Raw genomic sequence first — 17,760 nt, forward strand, 5'->3', positions numbered from 1 at the left:
CGGAACTTGTCAGGGGTGTGATTGCCATGACTGCAAGTGCATTAGTAGAAAAATGAATTTAAAAGCATAGCAGTAAAATAAAAAGGGGGAAAAATCATAAAAAAATATATATGAGCATATGTTCAAACGACAACCACTTGTATTGTTATGTATCTTTTTAATTTACTTATACAAGAAAAAATAAAATGATTTTTTAGAAGTAATAAAAATATTAAATAATGTTACGATTGTTGAAAGGTCTATAAGGTCTAATTATATAAGTCCGTGCGTATAGATAGTTCAACGTTAATTTTAACATAGAACTAGTAGTATATATCATTAGCTCATAGATACATTCATAAAATCTCCCTTATGTATGTATATTAGCAAATTATCTCTTAATATTTATCTCCAATTAACTTAAATTGTAGTTTCATGCAGGTTACTTGCTCGATTGGCTATGGTAACTTGAGTAGTCATCCCATCGGAACAGTATATCATTTTAATGTATCAGTTATCCCATCAAGAATTCCTGACATTTTGAACATATATCAATTCACATATAAACTTTTCTTAACTCCAAAAAAGCAGAAAAAGAGCTACAGAGAGAAGTTCCAAAGGATGATACTGAGAACAAGTCACCATGTGCTGCAAATGATGATACTCCAAACAGGTTAATTTTGCACCTTGGATTACAATGACCAACCAATGGATTAATTTTCCCACAGATTGCTGTATATGTGATCATAATGTCAGACCATTTGTTATTATTATGTTGCATTTCTTTGTTCCATTATGTTTTGGGTATATGAACAGCAATGATAGCTTTTGAGTGTGGAATGCTAAGAAAGAACACTTCAGGTTTTTTTTTTTGGTCCTAAACAATCTTTCTTTTTATCAACATATTTCACTACTTACAAAAAAAAAAAGTCAAAACAAGTTATCTTCATGTCAACATCTTGGGAATGAACCATAAGAACATCACAGTTTGCCATAACTCTTCACAACCTCATCTCAAAAAAAGTCAAAACAAGTTATCTTCATTGTCAGCATCTTGGGAATGAGAGGGGAGAAAAAGGCCAACATAGGAGAGGTTCATGGAAGTTTATTTGAAGTATCTGGATTCTTTCTCAATCAATCTTCAATGCTCATCAAGTCTTTGTCTTTTAGATATCATGATCCAAATATGGGCTTTGTTTCCATCCACTAACCCCTTTGCAAAATATTTGATTTAAGGATGGATCTTCTCAGGCCATGCTTTTGTCTAATCTCAAGATTAAATATTTCTTTGGGCCAGTTGTATCTCTTCATTGCATGTGATGCACCAACATATCTTCACTACCGTGCAGCAAAGATGATTAATTATGCCAGAAAAATAATGGCAAGAAAGAAAAATGATACTGATAAAAAGGAAAATGCATTTATCATCTTACCTATATAAAAGATTTGGAGATCATGGCAAGATGTTTTAGTTATTGGCCATCCTAAAAGAAGCTAAAGAACAACATTGGCTTCCCTTCTTAGTTTACTGCCCTATGCTTTATTTGCTAAGACTTGTGAGGATGAGTAGCATCGAATCGAGTTTAACCTACTAAAATTATAGGCATGCAAAAGAAGTCATCTTAGACCTAATCTGTCAAGTCAAGATGTTCCTATCTGAGTCTCTTTCATGGCAAAACAAAAAAAAAAAGAAGAAAAGTGACATGGAAGAAAACAAAACCAGAAACAAGGATCAGGTCCAGAGAAACTCTCTCTTGAGAGGATCCTGAGCTACATTACTAGAGGAGGCATAGTTCAGCAGCTGAGGCATGGCAGTGAGGTTGTTGTTGATCACAAAGGACTTGTCATCAGCCTCCATCTTCTGCTCGGCCAAGGGGGGTTCCTGCTGCATCTGGATGCAAAGGATCTCGGTCTGGGCCACAGCGAGCTGCATCTGGAGCTGAGACACTTGGTTCTGCAGGTAAGAGATCGCCCCAACACATCCATACACTGGATCTCTCATCCTCGCTGTGGCTTCATAGACCAGGCTGCCGACGGCGTCCGCTCGCTGATGAACCGGGAGCTCCTGCACTCATTCAACGCAAGGGGGAGAGGACAAAATCATCAGCTAATGCATGGAGCATGTTGAAACTGGGGGGCGGAGGAGAGCGACCTGCAGCATCTTGCTAACGTTGCTGGCACCAAAGATCTTGTGGACGATGGCGAATTTGTGTGGGTCGTCGGAAGGGAAGTAGGGAGCAAAGATGCAGTCTTTGGTGCAGCGTCTCCGTAGCAGCTTGCATGAGGCGCAAGGGGAGTTGCCACCCATCTTGCTGCTGCTCCCAGGCTGAGTTTTCTGCGAGGAACCAGATCGAGAACCCTAGGCAAGGTGAAATGAGGACGAAAGGAAGTGAGTGTGGGTATATATAGCAGAAGCAACCAAGCTTTGTTGCTGAGACCGTTACTGTGCTGGATTTGTAGTCACAAAGACAGGAAACAACCAGTTTTTGTTGGGAAGAACATAGAGTTCATCATTAGGAATCTTAGTTCCGACTCAACCATGGATTCAAGGATCATCAACCACATTTAAGTATTGTGCTGCAGTGACTGTGCCTGTCCTCAAAACACGTGAGCATGTGATGACTTTACATGCTATATATATAAATGGCTTTAGATAGATATACATTAATACAGTAACCTGTGGAATAAATAAAAAATATATATATTTAAGAAGAAGAAGAAGAAGAAGAAGAAGAAGAAGAAGAAGAAGAAGAAGAAAACAGTGATCTAGTTTGATATAATTAGTTTGAAATGTAAAAGATTGAAGGAAGACGTGCAGAATATGTGTCCTTTTGGATCTAAGAATTTGGAGTCATTATCATGTTTCAGTTCATGGGTTTATTGCAACCTTAACGTAGAAGAAAAAGAGCGAACTATCCCCACAAATACATGAAACATGAGAAGAAGAGGTGTTATATCGAGGCGGCGACAACCCTAACATTTACCTTTCCTCTCCATGCAGCAATCACATTGTTTTCTGTTATCTATTCTCACGTAGATTGAGAGATGGGAATCTCCATTAATGACAGCATCCAAAAAACCCTAACCCTAGAGGAGAGAGATGGCTCGACGTGAATGTTTGTTGGCAGACAGTCACATGCCCAAAGTCTTCTCCTCTCGCTGCAAGTCAATGCCTTAATCTTCACCACTACAACTGGTGATTCTTACTTTAGTACGTATGATCCAGTTCAAGGACCGAGAGTGGAGTTAGTGTACTGTGAGAAGGCCATTGTGCATCTCGTGAATGATCACCTGGATTAAGGAAACAGCAAATGAGCAGCAGGTGAGTTGACCTCAAGGATCTAAGATCTGAGCAGATCATGAGCATGTGCACCCTAAGCTCATGATACTATTGAGCCAAAACCTACGCTACTATGAAGATAACTTCAGTTTTTTCTCTGTATGAAACTTCTATAATCTCTCAGCCGAAAGATTAAAGCACAAGTTTCAAGCAAAAACTTTCATGTTAGCTGAGCAGCAGATCATGTTAGGATTTGCATGTTCAAACTCCATGCTTTCAACACAAACAAAAGCTAATCATTTTACTAGTGTATATTGATGATCAATATTCTATTTATTTCTGGATCTTTTAGTACTAATGAATTGTGAGTTTGCATTTGCAAACTTGTTTTTTTTCCCTATATATGTACATAAAAATTATGTATAAACATATAGATTAGAAGAGAAGCAACTCAAAATGCTGATGTGAATGTCCTACGTGTGGATTAAACAGAGTCAGATGAGATCACCATATTGAGATCCAACATCCAGATAAAGCACATATTATATTACACACAAACACACCTGTTCAAAGTTGAAATCACAAGTTACTGTAACCCAAGTCCCATGCCCACAATCCATGCAATAAATGCTCTCACATGACAGCCTTCAACAACACACTTCTTCCTCATCTGCTCCTTGTCATGTTCTCCCCCCTGCCATCAACCCTTGCACTAAAATATTATGAACATGGTGTTGCTGCATAAATGACTTGCTCCCAAATCTGTGTTCTTTTATTTCAGCTCTAAGCACTAGGGAGAAGAGACCTCAATCTGAGCAAAAGAGAGCAACAGACATCTTTCTCTTGCTTAGAGACGAAGAAATCATGCGACCACCAATGCAACAATTAATGCAGTCCTCGTTTGGAGATTCCTTTTGGATGAATTCATCCACAGCATTTTAAATGTTTGATTCCTGAGGTTTGTGGGTGTATGTCTATATCAATGCCAAAGCCTAACATGTATGTATATGAAAAATACTTATATAGGGAAAGCTTAAACAGGTTGTGTGAGAGCAAGTTTTATCCTTTCTTTTTTGAGAGTCTTTTTTTGACTTACTGATTCATTTCTCAGGTTGTATATATATTTTCTCTTCTGTAGAAACCCGAGAATATTAAAATTTTAATATTTAAAAAATAAGTTTACATATATATATATATATATTCTAAATTATTTTAAAATTTTAATTTTTATGCTAATAAAATTGATTTTTATTATTTATAAAAATCAATAAATTGCTAAATTTGGAGCCAAACCCATGTTGGAATTTGGTGAACCAAATCTATGGGTCAAACCAAGAAAAGACAAAAAGATAAAAGAAAGAAGAGAAGAATAAAATTGAAAAGTTGAAAAGAAAAAGGGATGCTTTCCAGGCAAAAACAAAAACAAAAACCAAAGTGTTTTTAAAGAAATTTATCCCTTTTTTTTTGTTTTGTCATAAAAGTTAATAAACCAACACGACAACCGGAAAATTGCAGTTGAGGTTGGGAAAGGACGATGTTTTGAGCTCAAAGCACACATAAGACTCAAATTAAGGCCCAGTATTAGGCCCAACGAAAGGCCTATGAATGGCTTACTTCCCTGTGCTCGCCATTTGCCAGGCTAGTAATGATTTGGCGTAACCTCGTCCGTCCACGTCGTCCTCTCATTGGTCGTCGGTGGTGCGAACGCCATTAGAGGGAGGGAGGGAGAGCCTTCTCTCGATCGCGATCCCGTCATCCCTCTTGTTCCGATGGCTTCTAGTCGCCTTCTTCTGCTAGTCTTCCTCCTCCACCTCGCCGTCTCGCAGCGCTTCGCCTCCTCCTCCTCCTCTCCTAAGGTCTCGCTGGCCCTGTACTACGAAACCCTGTGCCCCTACAGCGCCAACTTCATCGTCAATTACCTCGCCAAGATCTTCGACGACGGCCTCATCTCCATCGTCGACGTCGATCTCGTCCCCTACGGCAACGCTAGGATCCACAACGGCACCATCTCCTGCCAGGTCCCCTACGCCCTCTTCTCCGACCGATTCCAAGTGTTTGTCCTAAAGAAATACTCAATTTTGTGCTTGCACATAGAAATACGACCTTATCTGCCTTTGATGGGTGTAGAATGTAAAAGAAGAGCTCCTTTCAAGCTAATGGGTCTTATTCTCTTGCAGCACGGCCCCTATGAATGCCTACTAAACACCGTCGAGGCATGCGCCATCGATGCTTGGCCTGATTTGGTAACACGCTCTCTACGGCGTTTATTTCATTATGATTATACCTATTTATGCTCTTACAAGCTTAGCTGTTTGGTGTCTCTAGTTATCGGTGTACTCAGGTTGATATTTTTGGCATTATTGGAATGACATTTGAACAAAAAAATTTTCAACTCTTTATCTGCGTGGTGGTATCCCAAAAATTCTCTAGTCTGTAACAACAGAGTATAATGTATAATATGATCTATTGATAAGAGAATGAAAACTTAGAGACGTGTGTTCATAAATTTGGGTGTTTTATACTTATAGATGAGTTGCTTGATATAACTTAGTGATGCATGAACTCTAGCAAATGGATGCTATGTGTGATGTTATTTAATTTTGCACGAGATTTAGCAAAAGCATGCTATTGTTTACATGTCAGGAGATACTATCTGCAGTATTATGACACTATTATCTATATGGTTCCTTTGGCTACTAAACACTATAATGTTCATGCCACAATGGTAGGAAAAGCAGAGATGAGGAGGTGATATGAGCATCTCTCATAAGCCCTATACATTATCTTTACATGATTGGTTGTGATATGTGGTCAGAGAGTACCTTGGTGCTCACATGTGAGGTGTCCCTGCATTCACGAAATATGCTTTGCCATGTGAGGTGAACTTGCCTATGCAGAGTATTCTCTGCTTTCTCTGAGACTCCTGCTTAAATTCCTAATATTTTTTATAAACTCATATCCAATCATATCTTGCATGCAACATATGCAGTAGTTGGTTGACCCCGTAATACACACACCTTTTAGAACATTCCTCGAGTATTTACTATTGTATCAACGTTATGCTTTTGCCATGATTTAGTGGATGACACCCTTGGTGCCGCAGTAAGATTGCCAGATTTTGTGGCAGCATCAAGGATCCTCACTAGCAAGGAATAATTCAATTTATCTTGATCTCCCAGGCCCCATAATGGTGGGAGCATATCATAATTTACCCTTTTAGCATGCTTAAGGTAATGGCTAAATCGAGGGATTCAGACATGCAAGATTAGGATACCTCTGGTTTAAACTGTATAGGCTTTTCTGTGTCCATCTTACGGTGCAAACCACCATTATAATGATCTTCTGCTCCATCTCTTTGCATATACTAATTTCATTTCAACTTTTGCAGAATCAACATTTCAGCTTCATTTATTGTGTTGAGAGCCTGGTTTTGAAACATAAGTACCTTGAGTGGGAATCGTGCTTTTCAGAAACCGGGCTTGGTTCACATGCTGTCTCGGAATGTTATGATAATGGACATGGGCAAGAGGTATGACCCAACTACATCATATGCAGGATATGCTGTAATAATTTGTAATATATGCCTCTTAGAATACTTCTTGTATGCCTGGATTCAGGTGAGTTTCAATGCTGTTTCTAGCAAATTTATCTTCTGATTCTATTGATTCTCTATTCTCACTTAAAAGTAACATTTTTATTATCAATTAATGATGTTCAACTAAGTTCACAATTTTCTCAGTTATATTAATGTGATTTTGTTTTCCACAATGCTGAAACAAAAAAGGGGGATGTAGCCTGATCAATACATTTCTACTTTTCTTAGGGATAGGCAATACTTCTGTTTATAAGCTTATTTATGATTCAAATTATCCTGATACTTCTTGCACTTTATCTAATTTTCATGCATATTTAAAGTTTGTAATTCCGTGGTACATCCATAACAGGTTTTATTTTGACTACTCAAATCACTGAACTTTTCCATGTTAAACTTTTGCAGCTTGAATTAAAGTATGCAGCACAAACAGATTCTTTGGAGCCCCCTCACAGATACGTTCCTTGGGTGGTGGTGGATGGACAGCCACTATACGAGGTGTGTTGTGTGATGATATAGGAATTCCTATAACATTATGTAAACATTATCTTTAGTGTTTGAGGTCATAACCCTAACTGTGATTTACATCATTTTGAATTGATTCAAAGAAGCATGCATGACCCTTTTTCAAAATGTTCCAAAGAAAAGTAAACATTAGCACATAGAATATTGTGTTCTCCTGGAATTGCAGATGCACAGGTCAAATTTACCAATTAGTTTATTGATATGAGGTTAGATCATTCAAAGGTTGACCTTCCTGATCTGTGGTGAAGTATCTGTGTAACACTGAATACAAAAAAAAAGATTGTTCATGATCCATTGTTATTTTAATTCTCAGAGGGAATATGATTTAATACTTTTTTGGGGTTCCAAATTAGTTACACAAGCAATGTACGTGGCTGACTTAATTTGCGGTCTTGACTGTTTCTTAAATAACTCTGGATCCAATTATCCTGGTTGTTTTGTGCACTTTAGATTTGCAATGAAGAGGTTCATCTTCATTGCATTCAAATTGATGCATATGATATTGGAGATTGTGTTACTGGACTCTTCACGTAGAAAAAAAAAAAAGAAGAAGAAAAAACTGACCCTCCGTAGTTGCCCCCTAAAATTGATCAAGCATAGTAAACCATGTAACTTGTTGCTGTGCATATGTTTAGTTCTAATTATTTGCGCCCCCTAACTCGTCACCTCCATGGTTAGAGTTGAACCACCTCAAATGCTTCACTACTTCCTTGATATAATATAATATTCTTCTTTATCCTTTGTGCCCAAGTATTATGAATTATGTTGCAACTCTTTAAAGATCACATTTTTTTTCTTGATTTCAGTTTGAAGATCCGAGTTTAGAAATTTTGTGGTTTTTGCAGTCATGTCTATTATTGAGATGTTTCAGTTGAAATTATAAAAAAAAAGAATACGTAACATAAATTAGGAGTTGATAAAGAAAATATGAAAGGAAAATTATGATATCATTCTGGATTAAATTACCATCTAATAGTGAAGAATGTCATCATTTTTTGGGAGACAACTAACTCGAAACAAAATACCATCTGATAGTGAAGTATGTCATCATTTTTTGGGAGACAACTAACTCGAAACAAAGTACCATCGAATAGTGAAGTATGTCATATTGATAAAGTTTGTGACTTTGCTTTTTAAATCTTTTCAAAATTGAGTCTTCTTGTGCTTCAAAGTCTTCTTGGCATTTGTACATCCAATTGTAATCTGGGAACATGTATGTTTAAGAAAATGAAAAGAGTAGAGATATACCTGAATAAGCCATCTACGAAAAATCTGGGACAAAGTGGTTGTGATCAAATTGGGTACCTCTATTATTTTGGGTATGCAAGTATCTGATTCTTGATCTTTTCATCCTTTTTGTTTTTTGGACATGAAGACAGGTTTCTAATGTTGGGAATGTTAAAAACTAGAGAATTAATATTAAGTTATGTTCTTAGTGGAGTAAGCCTATGCTGATTTTGAGTACATTTATATCTGGGGCTTACAAGAATAGGTTGTTCACTGTCATTCCTTGCATGAACTTGTTTTGGTGTAAAATATCCAAGTTTGTATATCAATATTCCATTTCATTCTGTTCTATGCCATTTCTCTTCATTCAGCAAAATGTGATTGATGCATCAAGTCAATGTCTTGGTTCTTGACATATATGATGTCAGTTAATATACTCCTATATATCCATGCCCCTGTATATTCTGACAGCCATATGTGCCAACTGCATTTCCCATTACAGGATTATGAGAACTTTGAAGCTTACATTTGCAAAGCTTATAGTGGAGAGTCTCCAAATGCCTGCTCCGGATTGACCGTCATAACCAACCAGGTGAAGGAATCAAATGGTCACGCCTGTTATGCTGGTGAGATGATAAGACCCTCGACGGTTGTAGAAAATGATGAGATGAAGATAAAAATGGTAATATAAATTTCCTATCTATGAGTTGTTCTTTCTAATCATCTGTTGGTCTTATTAAGTGGTTCAATAATGATCCTTTTTTCCTTCCATTAGGAAGAAATTTCGTGTATATATGTGAAAAGATCTGCCCTTTTTTTTTTTTGGTAAGGTTGGGGTATGATGCTGTGGAATACCCCCAACCTTATCTTGTTAGAGTGTAAAAACATATGGGAGTAGTATTAGCTGCCTTTTATATTAAAAATGCTATTTTGCTGCTTGATTAATTAATTACCATCTTCTTCATCATCATCAACATCATTAACATTGACTCCCTTATTTTTCTTGTACTAATGCTCTAATCCATCATGGAACATGGTAGAAAATGCTTTCGTTGTTATCATATCTTGATCAATTTCAGTAAGTATACCAATTAGGAGTTGAGAGTTTATATTTGAAGGTTTAAATCCTCATCATATGAATTTGTTGCAAGTCATTTGGAAGTCTGAAAATTTTATGAAGGAAGGTGATAGAAGACTTTATCAGCCCAAATTTCTGTATGACTATTTGACATAATAAAACTGTTACTGTTCTATGCCGAGAAATTTCTTCTTTTAGTTACCTTTGAACTGCTTGTGTATCAGTGCATCTCTTACTATTTTTTCTGAAATGAAAGTAAATTGTGCCAACCATATCTCTGTTATTTCCAAGCCATCTAGTAATAATTGTTAAATTTAAAATAATAAAATATATGAAAATAGTTACTTGAAGAATGTACATATTTCTTTCTATGGGTCCATTTAGAGGCAATTGCAGCTTGGAATGTAGGATGTCTCATTAAGTAGTGCCTTAATGAGACACTACTTCATGAGATATTTAAATATCTAGTGTCTCATTTAGATATTTAAATATTTCAGATATGAATAGATTTGGATGGAACTCAAGACTGTGCCTACAGTAAGAAAGAGACTTGAGGAAAAATGAGAGACTTACTTTTCTGTGCTCAAGCCCCTAAACCAGGGCGCGTCACTCTACAAACTGGCAGCACACCATAAACACGACTTTGTACTATATGCTTACTCCAAAAGCAATTGGATGGTGGAAGAATCATAGTGTGAGTTGAGGTGACATGTTGGAATACAGCATCATTAAACTTAGTGACCGCTTGGATCATACTGGTGTCCATCTTATCTGCCACATTATGGATGTCGAGGTTAGGTGTTGAACAAAATGCTGTGAGTCTCTATCTATCTAAACAAGATATACATCCTTGACCCATTGAAATAAATTACATGGGAGGATTATGCATGGCCCTATCTATTTATCACAACAATTAAATAGTTAAAGATCTTTTTACCTTAAATCACTTTTAAATCTTGAAAGCTTAATGTATTAGACACCACAGGCAATGTTTGTTTACACTCGAAACAGTTGTAGAAATCTTTTAATGCTTCCAATGTTGATGCCGGACAAGGGTTATGACGGTCATCAATAGTTCAGCTCACTATGACCAAAGAGAATGGAAGGGTGAGCACTCTCGAAGCTCTCTTCCAGGAAAACAATTATGGAAGTAGGGAGGAGAAGAGGTTTACAAAAGAATCAATTCCTTTCATGATGAAGCTTTTGAATGTGGAATAGATGTACAATGAAATGCAAGTACACAAAGATATTGGTTGGATACACTTCAAGGTCATCAATAGAGATGACATGGGCCATATTGATGCTCGATAGACATCATAACAATGTACAGTTGTTATGATGTGTAAGAAGCTTGGTTTCTAGCGTCCAAAGAATTACCCAAACCTATGCATGATGGTTTAATATCTACTGAAGAATATGATGAATAACCTCAACAAAAGTCAAAACACTCTTAAAAGAGTATTGAAATATTTCAGATGAATATAATAGCCTTGTCTACATCACATAAAATCTAGAAGCTCGTTGAAGTAGCAAGCTTATAAATGATGCCTTTGACTCTAGTAAAAAAAATTTGCAATAAAATTTAAAATTATAAAGAAAGAGGTTAATCAAGTACCTACAAATTTGAAAGAAAATAAAAACAATCACTTCAACTTTTTTTTTATAATAATAATAATTAGAGAGATAGTTTTTCAATATTAGCAAAGATATTTTGTCAGATAAAAAAGATTTTGGTTGCTTTTTTTAATATAATTTTCCCTTAATTATCTAAGGTTAAGGTAGGTGATTGGAGAGGTTAGTGCAAGACAAATCAGTGGATTCGGCACTACCTCTAATTGCCTCACATATTTGCATCTGTAAATTCATTTAGTTCGATTGGGGGAAGAGAAGTAAAGTGAAGTGTGATATTGGAATAACTCAAAGCGCACTCGACTTATTGGTGTATATAATAAAACAATCAAAGATCAAGTCAAGACATAACCACATCATCGACATGACCACTTTATGAATAATTTATTTCTTGGTGGACCTCGTGACACGCAAATAATTCTGAAATCCCCTTCATTCAATCAGCACTAATGTTCACAAATGTGGTTGGATTATAAAGAATATATCCATGGTATGGTATGGAAATAATTAGGTCTTCACAGACAGGAAGAATACTTGGGAAAGGAATGAAAACGATGGATCAGCTCATGGTGAAATGGTGAGAACAAAGCGTTTTACCATATCAAACAAAGCTTAGCATGATGGTGTGAGGCAAGATTATTGCTCTTCTAAAGCTAAAATATTCCTTTGAGATGGATGACCTCCATGATGATGTTGCCCAGCTGCTTTTGTTTCCATAAGCTGTTTGGTTTTCCTTTCAGGATTACTGTAACATAGATATATATATATATACACACTATAGCAAAACACATAACTTGTCTACATGAGGATGAACATATTTACTAGTTATATCTCTGAATCTTAAGATGTTCCTCGATTCGATTATATACTTGTTGAGATGAGATTGATATTAATCAAATTTAATATAAGTTCAAGAAAAATAAGTGTGCTAGTCATGTCTTCACTTGTAACCAATCAATCCTAAAAGATGGATAGAAAATAATTTGGGTGCAAGAAAAAGTAAAAAAAAAAAAAAGTAAATGATGAAGGTGGGATTTGCTTGCATTAAGACTGACAAAATCTTTACTATTTAAACTAATAGGCTCCTCCTCAAAATTGATGGGGTGAAGTTTCAACTTTTTACCTAAGATATGTGAGTCATGTATGTACTGTGCTAACATTTTAGGTGGTAATAATAACAGCAATTGCTTTAAAGCCAAGAGGATGGCTTTGGTGAATGAGAGATCAAAGAAATCTGTATCTAAGTGTGTTAACTAACAGTGAAGAATTCCCAAGTGAAGTAGCATCAGTAAATTGATACTCTATACGCTGGTCTCCTCCATTTAGGTTAAAGACTATGTATCTGCAACTATGCGCAGATAAATCAAACATGACTTGGCAAACCCTAGTCCATTGCTCAATTGATCCAGCTTACTTCCCCACCTAATACTATCTTGGAGGAACATATATACATGCAAGAATCTCTCATGAACTGTAAGAGCCCAGTGGAAGATAAAACCAAGGAAGCTAGTGGCATTTTTGGCTGATGGCTTGATGATGGCTATCTCTACCAAGTTCTGAAGCAGCACTGCACGCAGATCCCAAATCTTTGACAGAATTGTATTTGGGAAGAATGAGTAGCACAAGCAGTGCTCAAATCTGCAAGAACTAATGGAGTGAGGGGAAGCAGCAGTGTGCCGCTCGTGCGGGGAATCCTTCCATGTTGTGTGCTTCAGTCTCGTTGCCACCAACGGTGTCTCTCATTAAAGCAATCTAAACCAGAAGCATGAAGACAAGAGGGAAAAGGGAGTAGTAAGGCAGAGGGAATCGGGACCGAGGTCAGTGACTCGTCGTCTGTGACTAATCTATGAGCAATGGATGTATACTAAGAAAAGCTTTCGTACCATGAACAGTAACAAGATGGGAATCTGATGTCAGTGCTTCCCGGCCCTCAGTTCTCTTTTCTTCAAAGAGGAAGCCTCGCAATGTGCTCGATGATTCATCACAGACGATTTCTATCCGGTGGAATGTGACTACTGCATTGCATTCTTCCAAACCTGAGGAAGAAGATGATGTTTTCCCCTTCTAAAGAAAAAGTTAGAGAGAGAGAGAGAGAGAGAGAGAGAGAGTAGTCAGTAATGTCAGGGTTGGATGAGAGTCATCAAGAAATAGTTGTTCACATTGAACTCTCAATATATGCACTTCTAACCACGAGTAGGTCCAACAAAGAAGAACTGTAGCAGCTTTCAATCGAAAGCAAGCAAAAGAAGATGAGGAAGAATCATAAGGATCGTCATCAAGGAATTGAGCAATCGAGGAAGAACTTGGTTGGCAATTCTGTTCAGAGAAAGAAACCTAAAAGGCAGATCCAAGTTCTCCGATTCTTGCAGCAACTCCCGGTGTTGTTAATATGTGCTGTTTGTCTTCCCTAATTCTTCTTGTTAGATGTGATCATACCAGCATTTAATGCATTGGATGTCATTCGAATGAAGTGGTTGGATATGAGAGGCGCATCTATAGTCATGAAAGGGATGATGAGCCACCGGGCGTGTCGCTTGATCTCTCCCTCACCACCGAACTGATAGCGCCACCGCCGCCGCTACTGCTTCCGCTCGCAGCCGGAGCTGAAGCCGAAGATTCCCCTCCGCCACCCGAACTCCCCTCCACCGCAGCGGCGGCGGCAGCGGAACGGGCTCGCTTTCGCTTCTTCTTCTCATAAGGGATGCCGCGAGCCTTCGCCTGGCTCTCCTTCACCTCCCGGAGGTAGATTCTGACCGGCCGGGCGGCGAAGGGGTTGGACTCCTGGCGCCCACCGCTCTCCTCGTAGGCTGCCCGGAGGCGGCCGATGAGCGCGTCGAGGGAGCCCCAGGCTTGCTTGAGGGGGCACGCGCAGGAGGCCGGAGGGTTCGGCCGGCCGAAGAAGGTGCACCCGGCGGAGTGCACCTTCGTCTTCCCGAACTGGTCCAGGTACTTGAGGAACTCGATCACGTGCGCTCCGCCGCACATGGGGAGCGTCAGCGGGGGCTCGTGGTTCCTCAGATACTGGAGGAAGGTGTTCCAGTCTCGCCTCTTCTGCGACTCGTACCTACTTAATGGTTGCTGCTGTTCCAGAGGAGGAGGTGGTGGTTGTGGAGATTGAGGGGGAGGAGGAGGGGGAGGAGTGGGGTCGGCAGTGGCAGAAGAGGAGGAAGGGCCTTCGTCGGCGCCTCCAGGCGTGTGCGTGGCAGCTGGTTCCATGCCGGGCGAGGTTGAGCTACTGCTTCGTTCTCTTCTTGGTTGTTCTCTGTGAATGATCGATACTGTTGCTACCGAGTTGGAGAGAAGGAAGGTGGGGGTTTTGTGGCTACTGCTGGATTTCTCCCTGTGATCTCCTGTGGTTGGGATGGGTTGGGCAAAGAGGGCGTGTGATTCAGCGAACGGGAGGGGAGGGAGGGACGAAGACGCAAGGTGGGTTGGGATGGGACGTCAAAAGGGGAAGGTTTCGACACACACAAGCAGAGAAATAGAGAGACAGAGAGAGAGAGAGACGGTGGCCCCCACCGTGGGGACGTGAAGTGAGATCCACTTTTCTTCGAGTGTTTGTTTTCCGGAGTTTCTGTAAGCAACTTCATAGCATATATATATATATATATATATATATATATAATAGGTGAGATTTAAAAGACTGAAATTAGCATGATTACTTGAATCAACATAATTTAACAATATAAAATCTGGGCTAATCACTTCTAACCATAATCAACATTAGAGTATTTGGATTAAAAATAGAAAAAATTATAGAGTGCCTGTAAGATTTTTAGCATAGTTTTTAAGGAATATTAATACGAATTAAAATTTATAGTCAATCATTCATATATATATATATATATATATATCCAATTATTTGACATCGAGTGTATAGTTATTTTCATCATTAAAATATTTATAAAATAATATTCTTAATTAACATTTGACAAGATTTTACGTCGGTATCAATGGTTTAACACAATCCTATATACTTACTTATTCATAAAAATTAAGAGGGACTTTATTATAATAATTTTATATATTAATTTATTAGCTATAATCCTATTTCTCACAATCTTGACTCCTTAGGTTGCAATCGAGTCTATATCTTAAATACAGGTGAGAAGATCCAAGTTTAGCTGAATTTTGAGTATGGCAAACTCATAAAGTTTGGCCTACTTGCACTTTTAGCCTAAATGAAAAATTACATTATTAAAATATATATAATCTCTAAATGGTAGGAAAGTGAACACTCATTAGGGCATTTTGGTCCCCTATTCGTTTTCACTTGGCAATATTTTTTTTTATAAATGATAAAAAAATTATGAGCTAAATCTAATTACATTAGTGACATCTCAAGGGTTCAAAATTGGATTGTTTTGAACCAATTCAATTAAACCTCCTCCTTCAAAAATCACAAGTTGAATTGTGTTTGGTTCATAAATATTTTAAAATATTTATAAAAAAATTAACATCTTCAAGTAAAAAATAAATAGAGGCGCTATTTGGTAAAAAAAACAATAGTGAAGATTTTTTTCCCCATAAATTATCTAACTAATAATGAGGGATATGAAAATTATGATTAGATTTTTGTTAGGCTATATATACTGTGACAAGAGTAGTAATACTCACTGATAATTGTTTATAATCACAATAAAGATCATTTTGGCCAATGGGGTTTTACTTTTGGCTCTAAAGACCTCTATATAACTTTATAGGTGCTTTAAAGAGACGAAAGTGCTATAAACAAAGAAAAGAAAGACAGAAAAATCTAGTGAATGGAATATGATGTATTCAAAATCTAGTGAAGAAAAATGAGGTATTATTTTGAAGCACGATTAAACATACATACATACATACATATATACAAATTTATTAGACCCATAAATCATTATGTCTTATATTTGATGATACATGTTGGAATCTTAATATCTTATGAGTCCCGTAAATTATCCAAATCGATATTAAACTAATATATAAAGTTTTTAAATTTTAGAAAAAAAATAAGAGATCAAATTACAATATAAAAGAACTTCACCTACTTTTCTTCTTCTGAATGATGAGAGGAGGAGATGTGTCCTTCCTTCTCAGGGGACCCACCCCAAGTGCAGGGAAAATGGAGGTAGGGGTACCGTCCCCATCCATAAATAAAGAAAAGCTATCGAGTGTGTAAACACCATGGAGGTATTTTTTTTGAACCAGTGATGATGGGTTGAGTGTGGAAGAGAAAGGGATTTGGCATTTCGTACTATGCTCTCTTCCTTTGTCCTCCCGAATGTTCGACTCGGACACAACTCTCTCCATGCACTCGATTATTAGCTTAGGATGATAATAAAGATATGACACTCTACAAATCTTAGTTTTGGCTAATAATTATGGAAGATTTAGCCATTAGGACTTGATATATATAGGACATAATGTGATAGAACTATTTTTTTTGAGAACCCAAGACATGCTCTTGTGATTTATAGCTTCTTGAGATGATGCGACGAGGAATACGTAAGAGAATCTTGTGATCATTCATTCATTCATCTTCTTTCATGAGTTATTCACGAGCGATTCATCAACCTGTCAAGCAAGTGCAAAAAGTACTTTGAGGTCAGCAATTAGCATCAAGCAAACATTATGTCTTAATTAAGTTATGTTTAAAATATCATGCTTTCTATGTTTGAATTGCTGATACAATTGTTATTAATAATGTACAACGAAATAATCCACTGCCCGAAGATTATCTCATCTGTTGATGTGTTGTTTCCTTCGTATAATATATGCTACATGTAAAACTAATACTGCAGGTGTGTTTGGTAAGACCACTTCGATACGTAGGTCTGTGAGATGTTCAAGTTAAAGAGCAGAGAAATGGTTCAGATATAAAAGAATAATTAATGGAAAGACTTCTACTCATTGAAAATAGTGAATGGAATATTTCTATGATAAGGAAAAAAAAAATGCTCATTATGTGTGGATATATCATGATATTTCAGTCATATTAAAGAGAGAAATTATTAATAAATATCGAATGAAAGAATAAATAATTAATCTTCTCCTTGTGATATCCTCCTACAATGATAAGAATAAATTTTGAACTTTATAGTTTTAGAATGAAAATAATTTTACATGTATAAAAACTCCTACATGCATATGCTCGTGACAATCATAACTCAACATATCTGTTTATTTATCTATTTATTTTTTTATGACAAATAATGTTGTTTAGAATTATTTCTATAAATAAAAATATGATCGATACAATATATAAAATTCTTAATAACTAGCTTCATTCAATTTTTTTCGGGCGATAGATAGGAATGAATGCATTTTTTTTTGGGGCGACGATATTTTTAAAAAATACTTATATTTTAGATTTTTTTAATCGGTACCTCTATTTTATTTTATTTTTCAAATAGAACTTTTAATTTAAAAAATACCTAAACTATCTCTCAAAATTTTATAGTGTTTTTGCCT

General features: G+C 37.0%; 3 protein-coding genes across 3 annotated transcripts; 1 reads left to right on the forward strand and 2 right to left on the reverse strand.

Annotated features, from left to right (window-relative positions):
- Positions 1-1,613: 1,613 nt before the first annotated feature.
- Positions 1,614-2,431, reverse strand: LOC135594288 (LOB domain-containing protein 12-like). Its single transcript, XM_065084688.1, has 2 exons — positions 2,132-2,431; positions 1,614-2,044 (listed from the first exon to the last, which is right to left on the reverse strand). Exons 1-2 carry the CDS (start codon positions 2,285-2,287, stop codon positions 1,712-1,714), a joined length of 489 nt encoding a protein of 162 aa, XP_064940760.1. The 5' UTR covers positions 2,288-2,431; the 3' UTR covers positions 1,614-1,711.
- A 2,465-nt stretch (positions 2,432-4,896) lies between these two features.
- LOC103998281 (gamma-interferon-responsive lysosomal thiol protein) lies at positions 4,897-9,552 on the forward strand. Its single transcript, XM_009419711.3, has 5 exons — positions 4,897-5,277; positions 5,437-5,502; positions 6,648-6,788; positions 7,257-7,349; positions 9,106-9,552. Exons 1-5 carry the CDS (start codon positions 5,029-5,031, stop codon positions 9,292-9,294), a joined length of 738 nt encoding a protein of 245 aa, XP_009417986.2. The 5' UTR covers positions 4,897-5,028; the 3' UTR covers positions 9,295-9,552.
- A 3,898-nt stretch (positions 9,553-13,450) lies between these two features.
- On the reverse strand, positions 13,451-14,739 carry LOC135594289 (protein G1-like7). Its single transcript, XM_065084689.1, has one exon. The coding sequence runs from the start codon at positions 14,524-14,526 to the stop codon at positions 13,810-13,812; it is 717 nt and encodes a 238-aa protein (XP_064940761.1). The 5' UTR covers positions 14,527-14,739; the 3' UTR covers positions 13,451-13,809.
- Positions 14,740-17,760: the final 3,021 nt, after the last annotated feature.

This window comes from Musa acuminata, chromosome BXJ1-9, assembly GCF_036884655.1.
Source record: "Musa acuminata AAA Group cultivar baxijiao chromosome BXJ1-9, Cavendish_Baxijiao_AAA, whole genome shotgun sequence".
NCBI classification, from domain to species: Eukaryota; Viridiplantae; Streptophyta; class Magnoliopsida; order Zingiberales; family Musaceae; genus Musa; species Musa acuminata.

Coding starts and splice junctions, on each gene's coding strand:
- LOC135594288 (XM_065084688.1), bottom strand. CDS start 2,287: ATGGGTGGCAACTCCCCTTGCGCCTCATGCAAGCTGCTACGGAGACGC. Junction 2,045..2,131: donor ACGTTAGCAAGATGCTGCAG/GTCGCTCTCCTC, acceptor GAATGAGTGCAG/GAGCTCCCGGTTCATCAGCG.
- LOC103998281 (XM_009419711.3), top strand. CDS start 5,029: ATGGCTTCTAGTCGCCTTCTTCTGCTAGTCTTCCTCCTCCACCTCGCC. Junction 5,278..5,436: donor ACGGCACCATCTCCTGCCAG/GTCCCCTACGCC, acceptor ATTCTCTTGCAG/CACGGCCCCTATGAATGCCT. Junction 7,350..9,105: donor ATGGACAGCCACTATACGAG/GTGTGTTGTGTG, acceptor TTCCCATTACAG/GATTATGAGAACTTTGAAGC.
- LOC135594289 (XM_065084689.1), bottom strand. CDS start 14,526: ATGGAACCAGCTGCCACGCACACGCCTGGAGGCGCCGACGAAGGCCCT.